This window comes from Syngnathoides biaculeatus, chromosome 18 (genome assembly GCF_019802595.1).
Source record: "Syngnathoides biaculeatus isolate LvHL_M chromosome 18, ASM1980259v1, whole genome shotgun sequence".
In the NCBI taxonomy this organism is placed as follows: Eukaryota; Metazoa; Chordata; class Actinopteri; order Syngnathiformes; family Syngnathidae; genus Syngnathoides; species Syngnathoides biaculeatus.
Window position 1 is genome coordinate 12752904 of NC_084657.1, and position 16295 is coordinate 12769198.

The 16295-nt window shown below is 42.2% G+C and overlaps 1 protein-coding gene across 2 annotated transcripts in view; it reads left to right on the forward strand.

Annotated features, from left to right (window-relative positions):
* Window positions 1–1810: 1810 nt before the first annotated feature.
* Window positions 1811–16295, forward strand: part of si:dkeyp-23e4.3 (rho GTPase-activating protein 7) — a 45172-nt gene continuing 30687 nt past the window's right edge. For both annotated transcript variants that reach the window (XM_061803199.1, XM_061803198.1), the window contains exon 1: window positions 1811–1934. In XM_061803199.1, coding sequence (XP_061659183.1) covers window positions 1826–1934 — 109 coding nt within the window. In that variant the 5' untranslated portion in view covers window positions 1811–1825. The remainder of the gene's footprint in view (window positions 1935–16295) is intronic.

Genomic DNA, 16295 nt, shown 5'->3' on the forward strand with positions numbered 1-16295 from the left:
ATCGTCTTTGTTTAGTTACAAAATATTTATTGATCAATATTTTGGAAATACAGTCTGCGCTTTTAGATGTCTGAATACCTGTAACGGGGTTATTCCAAAAAACACAGCAGATGACAAATACGTCTCATAAAAAGTGCACCATTAATCTTGACAACATTACCAAAAAAAATTAAAAATTGTTTCAAAAAAATTGAAATTTCATTTATTTTATTTGTTCATTTATTTTGTCTCTGGACTCAGACGTTGTTTCTATTATTTGTGCTTAAAGGTGCAATATCGTGATGTGGAGTATTGCTGATCCATTTGTGCAAAGGAGAGGCGGTAAGAACATGATTTTGCTTCCGAATATGAAGATTCTTGGTGAATAATAGCATTTTTCAAGCAACGGTACAATATTTTAAGGTTTTTTGTTTAGAAGTGATGATGGCACCATTTTCGTCCTTTTCACTGCAAAGCCAAAAATTAATTCAGGTTGTTGCTTTGATAAGCAAGTTGTTGTTTAAACTAAAAAAAATGAAGGGTGACTTTTTGGTTTTTTTAGATTTGCACCTCCGCAAAATAAAAAAAAAATATAGAACCGTTCGCAGATCCTTCACAGGAAAACTCTTGCAATGACGAATGCAGAGGTGGCAAAAGTGCCCACGCACTAAACTTAAGTAGAAGTATAGATACAGAATCTGTGATATGAAAAGACTAATAAATCCAGAAGTACAGCTGGACCTCTTGTTTAAGCACAGTGGGGGGTGGGGGGCCTTTGTCAGCTGCCCTCAGTCTCCGTTTGGATCATTTCTTTTCTGCTTGTGACAAGATGTAAATAGAAGAGCGTTGCATCGTTACTCCCACAAAAAGTCAAAAAGAAAGCGACACGTGCTAACGCTAACGCTGAACGCCACCATATGATACTCCACAATCTCCACTTTGTTGAACTGCTCCCTTTTCTCGATGCCCTTCCTCTCCCCTTGGATCAATTTCGTCCCCTGGTGACAAGAAGTTAATAGTTAATGAGTACATTTTGTAGTAGAGTAGTACTGTTTATGTATGCTCTTAGTCCCATCTCAGATAAATAGATCAAATGGAACTAAAACCAACAGACCTCCATTTTGTCGTAAAATTTGCCTCATAGGCAGTCAAAGGAAAAGCAAAGATCATGCTAATGTTAGCTTTGTGTGCAGTATAACGAGCCATAATTTCTATTTTCTGTCTCTCTGTTTTCTTGCTGCCCTCAGTTTCCTCGCTTCTTCATTTTTAATTTTGTGACTCAGAATAAGTGTCAAAGAAAAAAAATGTGTGCTAATATGAACTGAATATTGCAGTATGATGCGCCACAGTCTCCCCGTTGCTCAGTGCTCGGTTTTCTCGCCGTTACAGGGAAAATTCATTTTGTGTCACATTATCAGTGTTGCAAAAAAACAAAAAAAAGCGATGACGAGCTGAATAAAAGTAAAAAAAGTTACTCCCTGGATCACTTCTGAACTGAGGCGTAAAACTCAAAATTCAGATTGTCTTTTAAGACAGGGACTTCCACAAAATCCTGCTCCAAAACTGACTTGTACTACTGTACTTATTTTTTTCCAAACAACATTTGAGGCAGGCCATATGGAGCCGGAGAGTATGGAGGGTGTTTCACAAATTACATACAGACTTTTTGCATCAAGTGTCAGGGCCCCCTTGCTTCCTCCCCTTCCTCCCATTCCTCCTCCTCCTCCTCGTCCGGCGCTGTCCAAGTCACCCTCAGCACGGGTCGCGGCGGAGCAAACGCTGCCCACATGGCTTGAAAAACTCACCCCCGCACTTTTTTCTGCGAGGCGTATTGAATTCATTTAGTATGGCGGTGAAAATGCCGCTGCGGAGATCCCTCAGCGAGCACGCAAAACTTTCCGGCAACAAGGCTTGGGATGTCTTCTGGAGGAGCGTGAGGGAGAGGCGGCTGTGGGGTGAGTCGAGATGGGAACCGTCACTGTCCGGCATGCAAAGGAGCACCACTGCGCGCAAAAGATCATTTAAAAAAAAGAAAGGAAAAAAAAAAAAAAAAAGTGGTTGGTCCATTATATCATCCCTGAAATTAAAAATGTGGAAACTGTGTTTACAAGTTTCTTAAAATCCTAAAAATCCCATGAAAACAGCACCTTTTTGTAAATATTCTAAAAATTCCAAATCCACATATTGTCATCATTTTCAATTATTTAAATGCTAATTATGTGACATTTTCACATGTATACATTTTCTCAACAGCCATTTGCATCATCACACTTGATTGGACTCATTCTGTAATCTTAGTTTTTTATGTATTTTCATTTATAGTTTCATTTTGCGGATTTGAGCGAATCAGCAGTGCGCTCCGGATCAATCAATCAATTAACCAGGCCCACCAAACTCAAACATAGCATTCACTTTAGCGATACTAAATGTTGCAAAAACAAGTTTATTCATGTCGTTTATTAAGATGTTTGGTGTTGTTGATGTTGGCTTTCAGCCAGCCACTCAAATACAAGTTAAATTCAGGTTAATGTCAATGAAATCAAAATTACAAACTACAGGGAGTCCTCGGGTTAAGACGGTCTCGACCTAAGACATTTCAACTTAACAACGCCCGTCTCCCGTCCGCCATTTTGTCTGGCTAATGCTTGTCCGTGTTTGTGCACCGGGAGTATATTTTGCATTTTTCGCCCTCCTTTTTCGACATTATCGCTCGAAAGAAGAAAGCTGTGTCCTTTAGCAATCCTTCTGCAGCCAAACAAAAATCCATTACCATGGAAACGAAGCTCAAGCTCATAAAAAGATTGGAGGAAGGAGAGACAGCGACACCACCAAGGCTTCAGTCGGTCGACCGTGGTGACAATTATTAAAGACAAAGCGTTTATTTTCGCGCATGTGAAGGGTTCCGTTCCTATGTCAGATGTAATGATCACAAAGCAAGGTTCTTTGATACTGGTCGAGATAGACCGGATTAAGGACCAGGTTCCTTCGCCGTAGCTAACCACAGCCTCCCCTTCTTCTTCTCCATCCACCTCTCAGCAGTCATGCTAAGTACGTCATCTCATTTATTTCAATGCATTTGGTTTTTTTATACAAAATATTTTGATGTCAATTCTGGGTTTAATGGTGGAATCCGATTTAAGTCGAAATTCGAGTTAAGTCGGCACTGTAGGAACGGATCTCAGTCGTAGACCGAGGACTCCCTGTATGTATTTGTTGACGAAATGTAAAAAAAAAAAAAAACATTGACGTCATTTTGTAGTTTACCATTTCTGTGACATGCTGTTCGTCAAAAATCCCCCCAAAGAATTTGTGAAGCTTTGTGAAATTTACAAAATATACCGCATAAGAATCTCTACAGTATGTTTGCCTATAACATGTTATTACTCCGATATTACACTTTATGCTGTTCTCGAGCTGTAGTTCAATTTCGGCTTAGTTTTTAACCTTCTTCTGAAATACAAATGTGTGCACTTCTATTGGTCTGTTGTAAAAACTCAGTAGCTAAAGTTTCATTTAAGTTTTTTTTTGTTTTTAATGAAGTGTTAATGACATGCGAAATTGCAGTTGGAAGAGAAACTTAAAGAAAAAAAAAGTAAGGGAGAGAGTTGCAGTTTTCTAGTTTGCATGCAGTCATGTCGTTGACCCCCACCCCACCCCACCCCCCTCCCAGAAAAAAAAAAACATAATTCTAGCAAACGGCATTGTGTGGCTCAGCATCCCGTCTAAAGACCCCCAAAAGAGTCACGGGCGAAGACTGATTGGCCGTTTCAAGACTGATTTGAAGCCGCAGGTCGCATCCTGACGCTGACGTGCATTAATCAGTGTTTGAATCGCGTGCGATAAAAACGAAACCATGAACATGTCTGTGAAGGTGTTGGTTTGTTTTTATGTCTTTTTTTTTTCCTAAATGTGTTCGTGGTAACAACATAATCAGGCTGGATGTTAACCATCAACATGAACCCGCCCCCACCCCTCCCATTCCTAGCCCTCTCTTTTGCTCAAGTCACGTGAGGGTCTCGGGTGTAAATATGACGCTGGAATGTGAGGGGGGTCCAAATTGTGCATTAAGTATCCCAATTAGGTAAAAAAAAAAAAAAATCAGCTTCATGTTTGGACAATCCAGGCCCATGCATCAACTTGACGTTTTCCCCGCTCACAGCTGCGTGTGTCGTCTTGTTGCCTGAGAAAGTTGACACTAGATCCAGCTGTGTTAAGTGCGTGTTTTGGGAAGCCAGCACGTGAAGTCAAAGCGGTCGCGCCGGCCGATTGGCCGAGAAGCGTTGCGTAATCCCGCGCTTCACAACCATCGCGTCATCAAAAGAAAGAACAAACTTGCGCGACTCGTGTAAAGGAACAAAGTGGAGCTCATGTAGAAGTCCAATAGCTGTTTCGGAGTTGTTGTTGAGCTGTTGAGACTCATCAAGCGTTGCGCCTCTGGCAAGATTTATGAATATATGTACGCTTAATAAGTGATTATGGACCTAACGGAGCTGTTTTGTTTCTCTAAATTGTGCGGGCAGCAGACCCAAAAATTTAGATCCTTCAGATAGTTTGTAGCGCTTTTGGAACTGTTGAAATACAATTGCCTTTTTAGAAACATTTCAGCCGAATAAAGTGACATTCACATTAGCTTCTTAAAGTGCCATTGTCATGAAATGTATGATTTTTAGTATGTTATGAATGGGGGGAAAAAAGGCAGCTGGAATGGACCCATCCGTTTTTTCACCACACCATATGATTTTGACATATATGACTTTTTGTCACGCCCGCTTTCGAGAAGAAGCAGGAAGTGATGTTAGTAGCAGACGCCCACTCAGGCGATCTCGTATGTTTCTACTCGCTTTAAGTGCTGGAAAGTAGCTAACGGTTCCTTCGTGTTAGCCACAATGCCGCCTCATTGTATGGCTAGATATGGTCCAAACACTCGAGAGGAGGGATTCATTCTTCATACTTTTCAAAAAGACCCGGTTCGTCGTGAAAATTGGATTGCACGGGTGCAAAGGACGAGAGTTTCGTGGGTTCCAAATGACAGGTAGGTGTGTATACAGCTACTAAAAAAAAAAAAATAGTTTGGGGGGGGGCGTAATCCTATCAGAATGTAACAAATGATCCGTGTACATAAGTCAAGGGTGCTAAATGTGTTGGTGTACTCGTCGGTGCCAAGCCCGGCTTCGGCCAGGCTGGCTCATACATACTGTGTGTTGTCAGGTAGAAGTGATCTGCATATCATCTAAATATGGCTGAAAACGATAGGGTAATATTCCCCCGGTCACTTCACTCGATTGTGAGATGTTCTCTTCTTTAAAAAGCGCTTCCGTGTCCCATAATGTCCCGGTGTGACGTTGCAGGTAATATGGCTACCACTTGGATGTCGAATGAGATTTCCGCAACTTTGCGCACGGATGACGCACTCTCCGCTCACATTTATTTTTTCGCGTGGATTTTGAAGTGAATAATGTTATATGTATTTTTCATTCCAATATCTATTTTGAAATGTTTATAGGCATAACACTTGACCTTTAATACCTCTGCAATTAATGCTCGTATTTGTCAGCCATAGTTTAGCTTGGAATCAATAATTTTTTTTACCAAAAAGGATTCATTTTGCTGTAGCTATTGCATATTATACTGTTGGAAAGTGAAGTTCCCGAGACTGGCGATGGAGCATTCCATTTCACAATATTAACTAATTGCCACTATATATTGCTGGTGATATTGATATGTACATATAAAATCAATAAACTGGATTTGCTTTATTTTGTCACAGAAACTTAAAATGATCTTGACAGATTAAGAATATTTAACCAAGACCTCATTAGTGTTCTTGGCTTGCAAAAACGGATTTATCGGTCATCTGCGCTCAACTCGCCGCGTCCCGTCGCCTTTTCTCCGTCATCCCCGCATCTCAATATTTACGCTTCCATAACTCACAGGCCCAAATAAGGTCTGCGGCGCTGCTCTAAACAAAAGTCTTTCTCGAGTCGCATTCTGTAAACGTCTCTTCTCACGCCTCCACTCCACCCATCGGCCAATGAGACACTGTAACGCTTTCCAGAAGCTCAGACGACGAAGAAGAATCTAAATCGATTGCGAATATGTCAGACTGAGCCACTGAAGTTGCCACGTTACAAGCACGGCTGTCACGTTTCTTTCAAGTTTTAAAGGGGGTTCTCGGAACATGACTGGACCAGTTCAATCAAGTTTTGTAAGCCCACCGTGTCTCGTGAAGTGGTGCAGTGGCAACGTCGGATTTCAGCCCCTTTCCTTTTCGATGCGGACAGCTTTGAGTGTCCGGAATTAACCTTAACCTACGGCAAGTGCGACTCTCTTTGGGATAGCGAGTGCGGGAGTCCGATAGTTCAGCTTTTAAATGTTCCTCTGCGGGGTATTCAAACATTTCCCGCTTGTGTTCGGAGGAGTTCTGCTAAAGGCACCGTGAGCGGAAAACTTGTTAACTAACTCATTTGTGATTAGGAATATTAGAGTTGCTCACTTCACTGGGCTAAAGAAATGGTTTTTGCACAGTGGGTCTTTGATTCAGGGCAGAATTAGTCTAACGCTAACGTGCTAACTCATAATTCAAGTTAGAATTCTTCAATATTTGTATGGAAGAAGACCACTAAGCAATAACTATTAAACAATCCAAATGATGAATATTACGTACGGTGCCAACCAAGCAGCCATTCTTGTCATTTTCTGTCTTAGTATTACCCTAACAAATACAGAGAGAACATGCAAATGCCACCTAAAACTACATTTAAAGACCAAACCTAAAAACTGCGATGTAGACCTCCTAGCGCCTAGTTCTGCTGCTCTGAATTCCAAATTGGACAACATAATTGAACGGACTTGGTCAATCATTGTCATTCCGTTTAATAAACGGCATATTTTTTGCTGAGTTTCCTGTCTGTGGAATGACTCGCCCTACGGTCACGCAAGGCTTTTCACGTTCTTAAAAAAAATGAGGCCATTTGGCAACGTAGCGGCGATACGGGAGCTCTCGGCCAAAGGTACTCGGGGGAATCAATGCGACGTCTTCTTTTGAGTTCTACCGGAGATTTGTCGAGCCTCCAGCAGAAACTGAGGTTTTTAACCTGGAACATAGAGAGAATAAGACCAATTCCCTGGTTCCTTTTTGTTTTCAATACGATCAGGAGCTGCCGTCACGGCCGCCTGGATTCCGTTCGAAGCACTGCCGTCACATGACTTCCTCTTTCGCCTCCCCTCTGATCTTTCTTTGGATGTGATCCGTTTTTCTTCTTTTTCTCACCGCTTTGCTTTCTCACTTGTAGGTTTGCCCTCTCCGTTACAGGCTCAAGGGATAGCATGCAGGTTCCTGCTCTTCTTTTATTGTTCACGTTTTCAAAAATATATATATTTCCAGATGTGAAATGGCAAAATGATCCCAGGCTGCTGTGAAATAAGGAAATTTCCATATGGAATCGAAATGTACAGGATTCAGGTTTCAAGTTCCTGGAATCCAACGTTTAAAATGGGGAATGTTTGAGTGATTTGCCTTCACAGAAAAAAAAAAATCCTTAGTTTTGTTTTTCAGTATTTGAGGCCCATTTAAATCGGTTTAAAGTGAGGGTTATGATGATGTTTAAGGTGAGGATTGGCAGTCGGTTACTTTGGATTTGTCGTTAGATGTTACCGTTAACAGGCTCGAGTGGAGTATGGGGTTAAGGTACAGTTGGGTTTGGGATAGAGGTGAAGGGGACTAGGTTTTTTTGTTGATTTATTTCATCTTTATTTCTCTAGTTTAGGAAGTTGGGAACTGATTCTCATTTGCAATTCCGATTTGACAACAAACAGCAGACTAAAATAAATCAAAAATAAAAGATACAAACACCGACAACCAACCGTTAAATGCAGTATCCCTCGGCAACTTTTCAACAGTCCTCATAGAATGATGGTTGTTTGGGGCAAGGAACTCAAAAGAAGATTGACCAGAAGTAGAGCGAACTTTGGGAATGGAACAGTCAATAAGATAGCTGGAACGGCAAGTGGTGTTCGGTTATGTCACGAACGGGGCTCGAGGGAAGACCTAAATGCGCGACTCCAGAGACAAGCAGGCAGTACAGAGGTCACCTTTATTCGGTCCAAGGTCAGGGATCAGGCAGACAGTCCAAACAAGCAGAGGTAATAGTAACGGCAGGCTTACGAGGGTAGTCAAGGGACAGGCTTGGGTCAGTACACGGAGAGCAGAAGTCAGGCAAACAGGAGTGCAGGAACGAGGCATCAAGGGCAGCGATCTGGCGGAGGACTAGTCGTCCCTCGGGTCCTATACATACTGAGAGTCATCAGCCGGGACAAGGTGCAGGTGCGTGCTGACCAATTGGCTGGAAGCCAGGAGCATGACATGTTATGATCTTTCCAATGAGTATATTATGGATAAACACGGACCGGTGAATATGTCAGTTTAAGTGGATTATCTGGGTTAGTGGATTTAGGGTTTGGGTAAGATTAAGGAAGGTTAGGTGTTTGGTATGTTGAGGATAAAGGACTAAGATAAGGCTTGTGTTGCTGTTGGGAGTTTGGCAAGGACAGGGCCGGTTCTAGGGTTAGAGTACAGTTACGGCTGGGTCGGGTAATTAGGATTAGTGACCGGGTAGGTTTTCAGACAACAAGGTCGAGGTGATTCGGATTAGGGTTAGGACTATGGTGTAGTGTTGGGGTTAGGGTTGAATTCAATGCGGATGAGGTCTTTGGGTTAGATTTAGAGTCAGGTTTGGATAGCGTTAGGATTATGGGAAGGTTCCTGGTTTCATCCTGGCTACATTTATCATCCATCCATTTAGCTAGCCACTTATTTTCACAAGGGTGCAGGACTGCCAGAGTCTATCCCAGTTAACTTCGGGCAAACTAATGAGTTAAATCTGGATCCCTGCTGTAGAATCCTGTTTTTCTCAAGACACGTTTAATTTTATTCATCCCTCGATAAAAGATAATGAAATCAGGAGTATTCACAATACAGGCACATGTTCTTTCCTGACTAATTTGCTCTCTCCTCGGCGTGAAAACCGTCGCTAATATAGTGACAGCCTTAATAAGAGTGAGATAAGATGTCAACCCGGGGTCAAGCGTTTGTGATTGTGTGCTCGCTAATGATCTGATATCGTTTTATAGGCTTGTTTTCGTTCACATTGAGTGTGTGCATGCTTGCAATTGTGAGCGTTTGTGTGCGTGTGAGCCCAGCAGGGATTTATTTTTTTTTTTTGGACGAAAGGAGAGAGAGAGAGCGATAGAGAGAACAAAAAAAGGAGCCAGCAGTCTGAGCATCTGTCACGTCGGGATGGAAGCGCAGTGCACAAAGACAGACTAACCTCTGCGTAACCTCAAGAATTGTTCATATTGTTTTGCAGCATACACATAATACATAAATGACATTTAGGTGATATCAAATGACAAAGAAAGATGCTTTTCCAGTGTGTAAATTTACATTACCTCCCAACCCCCTTAACCTCCCCACCCCCCAAGAGGAAGACAACCTGCTCCTCCCTCACACTGGACACCTGTTAGGCGACATTCAATTTGCAGTTAACGCGTTTTCCATTTGCAGTTACTTGCCTCAATGGTGAACGGAAGAACTCACTGAAAGATTTCATTACTCAACTTTTCCCCCAAGATTTGAGAATCGTTCCTGCGGATGTGTCTGGGTTTTAAAAAAAAAAAAAAAAAAAAAAATTCACCTGAAATTTCCTTCCCGAGGAGTGAATCCACGGTCCTTGACTTCCTTGCATGCTAAACAAGTGTTGTGTAATTTTCAAGGGGTATCGCGTCATGTGCCGGTGGATAATGTGACCTTTGACCAGGGAGGACGGCGGGAGGGAAACGAGCGTGAAATGGAGCAAACCGGGTTCAGCGCTTTTTGTTCTTGACGACTGTTTTGGGGCAGAAAACTCAAAAGAAGATTGGCCAGAAGAAGAACGGACTTTGGGAATGAAACAGTTAATTAGACAGCTGGAAACGGCGAGTGGTGTTCGTTGTGATCTTACCAATGAGTATTTTATGGATAAACACGGACTGGTGAATATGTCAGTTTAAGTGGATTGTCTGGGTTAGTGGATTGTGTGTTTGGATTTAGGATTTAGGGTTTAGATAAGATTAAGGAGCGTTAGGTGTTTGCAGGTAGGGTTAAGGTTTAGGCTGAGGAAAGAGGACTAAGATTCTGTTTGGGCGAGTGTTACTGGTAGGGGTTTGGGAAGGACAGGGTGGGTCGTAGGGTTAGAGTACAGTTAGGGGAGGGTCGGGTAATTAGAATTAGTGACCGGGTAGGTTTTCAGACAACAAGGTCGAGGTGATTTGGATTAGGGTCAGGACTATGGTGTGGTCTTTGGGTTAGGATTTAATTCAATGCGGATGAGGTCTTTGGGATAGATCGAGAGTCAGGTTTGGATAGCGTTGGGATTATGGGAAGGTGGACGGCGGGAGGAAAACGAGCATGAAATGGAGCAAACCGGGTTCAGCACTTCTTGTTCTTGACGATTGTGTCTTCCAAGTTGGTAGATTTTAAAACAGTTTTGTTGAAAAAAAAAAAAAAAAAATTCCGTCCCGCCCAGATGCTCTGCTCACCGTCAGGGCAAATTTAATTAACGATTACTCCCGTTGGCGTCTTTTGTCGTTTGCCAAGCACAAGGGAGGCCTTCAATTTGCAGTTTTCTTTTGCCCTCGGAAATCGACTTTGGACACTTTCAGAGAATGAGTCATGGAAGCATCATCAGTGAGACCACACAATTACATTGATGGTTTTGACAAATGGATTTCCCGTAGGACAGCTCGCAGCTTGTTATTCTAAGCGGTTTTCTGTCTGCCGCTAAAAGGGTGCGTCCGTCCTCATTAGCACTTTCATCATTCCTCATCCTCTGATGTACAGTATTTTGACAGTTTAGTTTTCTCATTATCATATTTACGGCTCTCATACCAGACAGTCGTTTGGTAAAATTTAGGATTATACTGTGATTGTGATGTTGACGGTTCATTCTTTGAGTTAGGGTTAGATTATGGTTAGCATTAGATATAGAATTACAGTTGAAGGTTAGATTTAGAGTATTATGGACTAGCATGATGGTTCAGTCTTTACGTTAGGTCCTGGTTTGAGCTAAAATTAGGTTGAGGATTATGGTTTAGTATCCTACACTAAATTATGCCTCGGTTTTTGGATTAGTGTTGGGTTGAAATGTAGATTAGAGTTACGATTGTGAGTTGAGGGTTTCAGTTCTTGATGCGTTTCTCAAGGGTACGAACTGCCATATTTCAGAGACATTGCAGGTTTTGAACCACATATTTCTGTTTGCCATATCTTTATATTGAGTGACTACTGTTACTATTTGCTCTCGTATTCTCTCAAACTATTAACAATGTCGTTGTTCACTGAGCAGATTTCCTCATAGTTGTTAAGTGGACAATTCCAAATCGACCTCCAATCAACGATGAACTGCTGACCAATCCAGGGTGCATTGCTCCTCGGAGAGCCTCCGAATCCCGCGGTGACGTTAACCAACACAAGCAGTCTAGAAAACGGATACCTGATTTTGCTCAAGGAAAGCCTGTTTGTATATAAAAAGTTAAATTGCGCTACTCCACTGATGAAACAGAGACTTTTTCCTGCGGGTAGGACGCGACGTGCAGCGGGTGGTGGAGGCGCGGGGGGGGGGGGCGAAAAATAAATCTTGTGGTGTTTGTGTTTGGAGGTCGGCCACTGGCCGTGGATCAGATTTGGAGACGTGCGGAGGGTTTTGTTTTCACTTTGTTGATTGTTGGAAACGGCGGGATTCTTCTTTTTTCTCCTTACTTTGCCTCGTCATTTTTGTAAGCGCAAAATGTTTTGATGCAGCGGTATTAGATAATTTGCAGGTATTACATATGATAACGATGACCAGTAATTACAGTATAAATCAATTGTCGTGTACAGAAATGGCCGATTTCCAGTTTTTTCAGCAGTTCTTTAAACTAATCAGCTCAGTTAGACGGAACGGTTTTTCACACTCAAAAAAAGGTCCCCACTTCTTGAAAAATTCACAAATTAATGCATGCATTTTGCAATTTATTTTACCCAATCCTTCCACAGTTCTCAACCAATTCAAACCATTCCAACATCAAAATGTCCATCTCAGCATTTTTTCCAGTGTTCATCATCTCAATTGTCATAACCCTTCCATATTCTTCAACCACCTATCTATTTTTGGCTATATATATATATATATATATATATATATATATATATATTTTTTTTTTTTTTTTTTTTTTTTTTTTTAACTGGTTTCCACAGTTTTGGAGCGTGTTGTGTTACTGTTGTCACATCTTTCACAACACAAAGCCTCTTTTCATTGTTCCAGAGGGTTGAACGTTTAAAGATGTTTTAATTAAATTTAGTTCTACGGTAGCACAGCAGTCTGTTCTACTCCCATGGCTGGACGAAAAAGAATAATAAAGTTTAAACCTCCGTCTCACTGGGTAAAGTAATTGTTTACTCTTATTCCAGGCCTCGCAAGACTTGGTGTGAATCTGCCGATGTCAAAATAAGCCGCGGGAGTTCTGCGTGTCTGACTAAATTAGAGTTGTGCTGCTTTGACAGCACCTCCCTCACAGTTATAAATCAATCCATTATTTTTCTCCCCCTATTGGAAACACACCAACATGGACATTTGTGCTAAAATGGCTCCTTTAGAGCGCAAGAGGCAGGAATCATTTGCATTTTTGTACCTAATTTGGTGGAGCAGAGCCACTTGCGAGCGAGGCTGACTGAGAGAGATTTGGAATCCATCACGGGTTTTGTTTTGTCTTTTTTTTTTGTTTGGACTTTCCCACGGAATATATGTATTCATAAACTGACCGTCAGACGTACAATTTGAATGTTTCTTCCTGTTTACTTTGTATGATGACTTCCATGGTGGCCACAAATTAGTCGGGCCTGAATTAATTCCATCTTTTATGGGCGTACCTTTTGCAAATTTCTTCAGCAGAGTGGGTAAACTTACTCAGACGACTTTACAACAGGTAACAAATTTTGTGCAACCTTTTTTTTGTCTGTGTATCTCGGTTCTGTGCCTAATTTTTTTTCCCCTTCCTGTTTAATTTTCTGCGTTGATTTCATCAGCAGCCCATTTATGCAGCAAACTAATTGGGGAACCTCACTCAACTGATTTTTCACCCGTCTATTCTAAATGTTTGGACAAACATTATTTATTTATTTATTTATTTTCAGAAATGCTCCCTGGTGTTCCCAAACCTCATTCTCTTCCTGTTTGTCTTTTTTGATTTAATCAGAAGCCCATTTAGGCAGAACACCTAAGTAAACAAATAACACAATAATCAAAACTTTGATTGAATTCAACTTGATTGACCGAAGCAATCCAAACATGATTTATCGCGGCGATCCAAAGCGCATGCCAAAATGTTCTCTAATTCCGTGACTCCCGTGCTATAAATGAAGATGTCCTCTGTTTTATTTTATTTTTTTATTTCCATGATCATGTGCAGTGCATTCTGTCTGCACCAGTGCCTCCTGGTAATGTTTCTCCAGTTTTGCAATACTTGTCAGCTCAAGTGACTTCTCCTTCTCAGCCTACAAAAGAAGACGCCTCTATCTCCGGGTGGCCAAGCTTTCGCTGCCCTTCTCACCTCACGTCAGGTGTTTTCGCTACATTTCCATCTGACCGGCTTATCCCCACTCCAGAGCTATTTGCCGGAATCCTCCTCGGCGCCCGCGGAGGAGGATTGTGAGGTGTAAGAGGGTTGCGCTATAGAAGAAGCAGAGAAGAAGTGATAAAAGTGAGAATGGTCTTAAGGTAGGAGATGAAGACGAATTTGGGAGAGTAGGTGTAGTCTGAGATGGAGCTTAGGAGCTGTGACGGGCGAGATAAGGCAGTGGTCCAGATAAGATCCGCGATAAGAAACGGCAGTAGGTCAGCGGCCTGCTCGTGGTAATGGTAGTAAAACTGAGGAATGTTGGTGGGGATTTTTTTGTCTTGTCATCAAAATACATTCAGATTCCTCCCAGAGTCACAAGTGGCTCCTTGACTTCACTTGTTCTGATTAATCCAAACCACGGTCCTCACTGGCAACGCATTGCATGTAGAACCGTGCACTGCAAACAAGCCAACGTTATAAGTTAGAAGCTTTAAGTTTGATTTGAGGTCGTGTAATATCAATCAAAGATCTCAAAGTGGGGGACCCAGGCTTGGCCGGGACTCCCCATTTGTGAGGGGGAGTTTCCGTTCTCCTGGGTTGGGGGTCAGAGTTTGACGGGGCGTGTGGGGCAGTGGTAGAGGGGTGTGGCATTTCAGTTGTATTGCCAGGTTCACGATCCTTGTCTTGCATGCTTCTCCTCCTGTCCTTGTCCTGTCCCATTTTGTACTGTTCTTCCTTCACAGGGTGTAGCGCAACAGTCTCATACAACATCTATATTTAATGTTTCTTTGTTGTAGATATGGAATGATTTAGTTCTCTCTAGAAACTCTGTTCTGTTTGACTGATCGACTCTCATCCACAACAAACTTTAACTAAAATATTAAGAAATCACAGAAAACTGTCGGGTGTAAAACTCTTCTGGCTTAAGAAAGGAAGCAGATTCTCCATTCTTCTCGATCTAACATCTGAATAGGAGACCAAAAAAAAAAAAAAAAGGCCTGACACTTCAATTTGGAAAGGCAACCCTTGTTTTGTCCCAGGATCAGTTCAATTCCGTATTTGTATAGTCATATTTGGAGGTGGATTCAGCAAACGTTCACAAGTCCAATTTAACAAGTAGCTAGCAAGCGAGACGTTAAGCAATCTTTTCATAACAGAGTCAAAAAACGTTGACTTCCAATACGGGTTCAAGATGTAAACATACAAAAAAAAATAAAAAATCTTGCGATTACATTAGATCCTATTTGCTGATCCAAACTGACTTTCGTCATATTCTTCTGCTGCTGATGCTTTCGATTTTCTGTCAGCGTGCAGCTGTCCTCCGTCCATTAGCGTTCTCCCAAAAGCTGCCCCAGAGAGGACCGGTCAGGGCCCGTTTAACGATCGTCCTATTGTCTCTGGATTTAAAGGGAAACCGGCGAACCTGCATTTCGACGGGTGAACAATGGCGGCGGGTTGCTTTCCTTTGCCCCAGTTCTTCCCGCCACGCTCAATTCAAGGGGACCTGTTTCAATAACAAGAGAGTAGGGGGGTGGACGGGGGGGTTTGAAATTGCAGGTGTCGGGAAACAAAACAACAGCGGGATGGATGAAGCCTAGAGTTTCATTTACTTTCACTCAGATAACGATGTTTTTGTTTTGTTTTTTTGGAGAGTGGGGGTAATGTTCCTCTCACCAGAGACTAATTTATGTGTCCCTAAGAGTTGTCGCGCGTCCTCTCGACTTATATGAGCATATCCACCTTCTCTCCTTGACAGATTGTATCTGTAGCCTCTAACCATTCCCACAATGATAAATAAATAACACACACGCAGATGCCTGTCGTCACCCCGCAGCGGCAGTTTCCTGCCACCAGGTGCCGTATCAGAATCAAACAGGCACAGTTAGGTCTAGGAAGAGAGCGCGAGAGAGAGAGAGAGAGAGAGAGAGAGAGAGAGAGAGAGAGAGAGAGAGAGAGAGAGAGAGAGAGAGAGAGAGAGAGAGAGGAGAGAGAGAGAGAGAGAGCGAGAGAGAGAGAGAGAGAGAGAGAGAGAGAGAGAGAGAGGAGAGAGAGAGAGAGAGAGAGAGAGAGACATTACACACTACATTTTTAAACTATGTATTCTCTTCGCCTTTGTCAAAATAGGCTTTAGGAAACTTTTAAAACAACGAAATCTCTCATACAGTAGAAAACGGCTCCCTCCACGTAACGCAAAGTAAACTGAATCTCCCAAATAAAATCAGTTGACCTATAATGGAATGTAAAATACTGTACAGTTTTTGTACCGTGTCGAAAAATTTGTAGGACCAGTACCACCAACAGCAGCATCACCAGCAGAGTAACATTCGGTGACCCACTTCCAGCCTTTGTGAAGGCGGATGTTTTTTTTATTTGGACCCACAAGACCACGCGCACACACACACACACACCCACACACACGTACTCTAATCATTTGGTTCCACACTCTGTCTGCTAGCGTAGCATTAGCCTAAATACATACAGTATGTCTAATTGGGCCTGTAGCACGTTGGCCTGGTTTCTCTGTAAGGAACAGATAGATGCTATTACGCGGTCGCTGCTGCCAATAACACTTATCATATTTGCACAAATAGTGGCTGGAAGTGTTTATTTCCTCAACTGCAAATGTGGAGGGTGAGGCTTTAATTGGTACACAGTTTTAGAATGCGGTGGTATCCTGACTTACA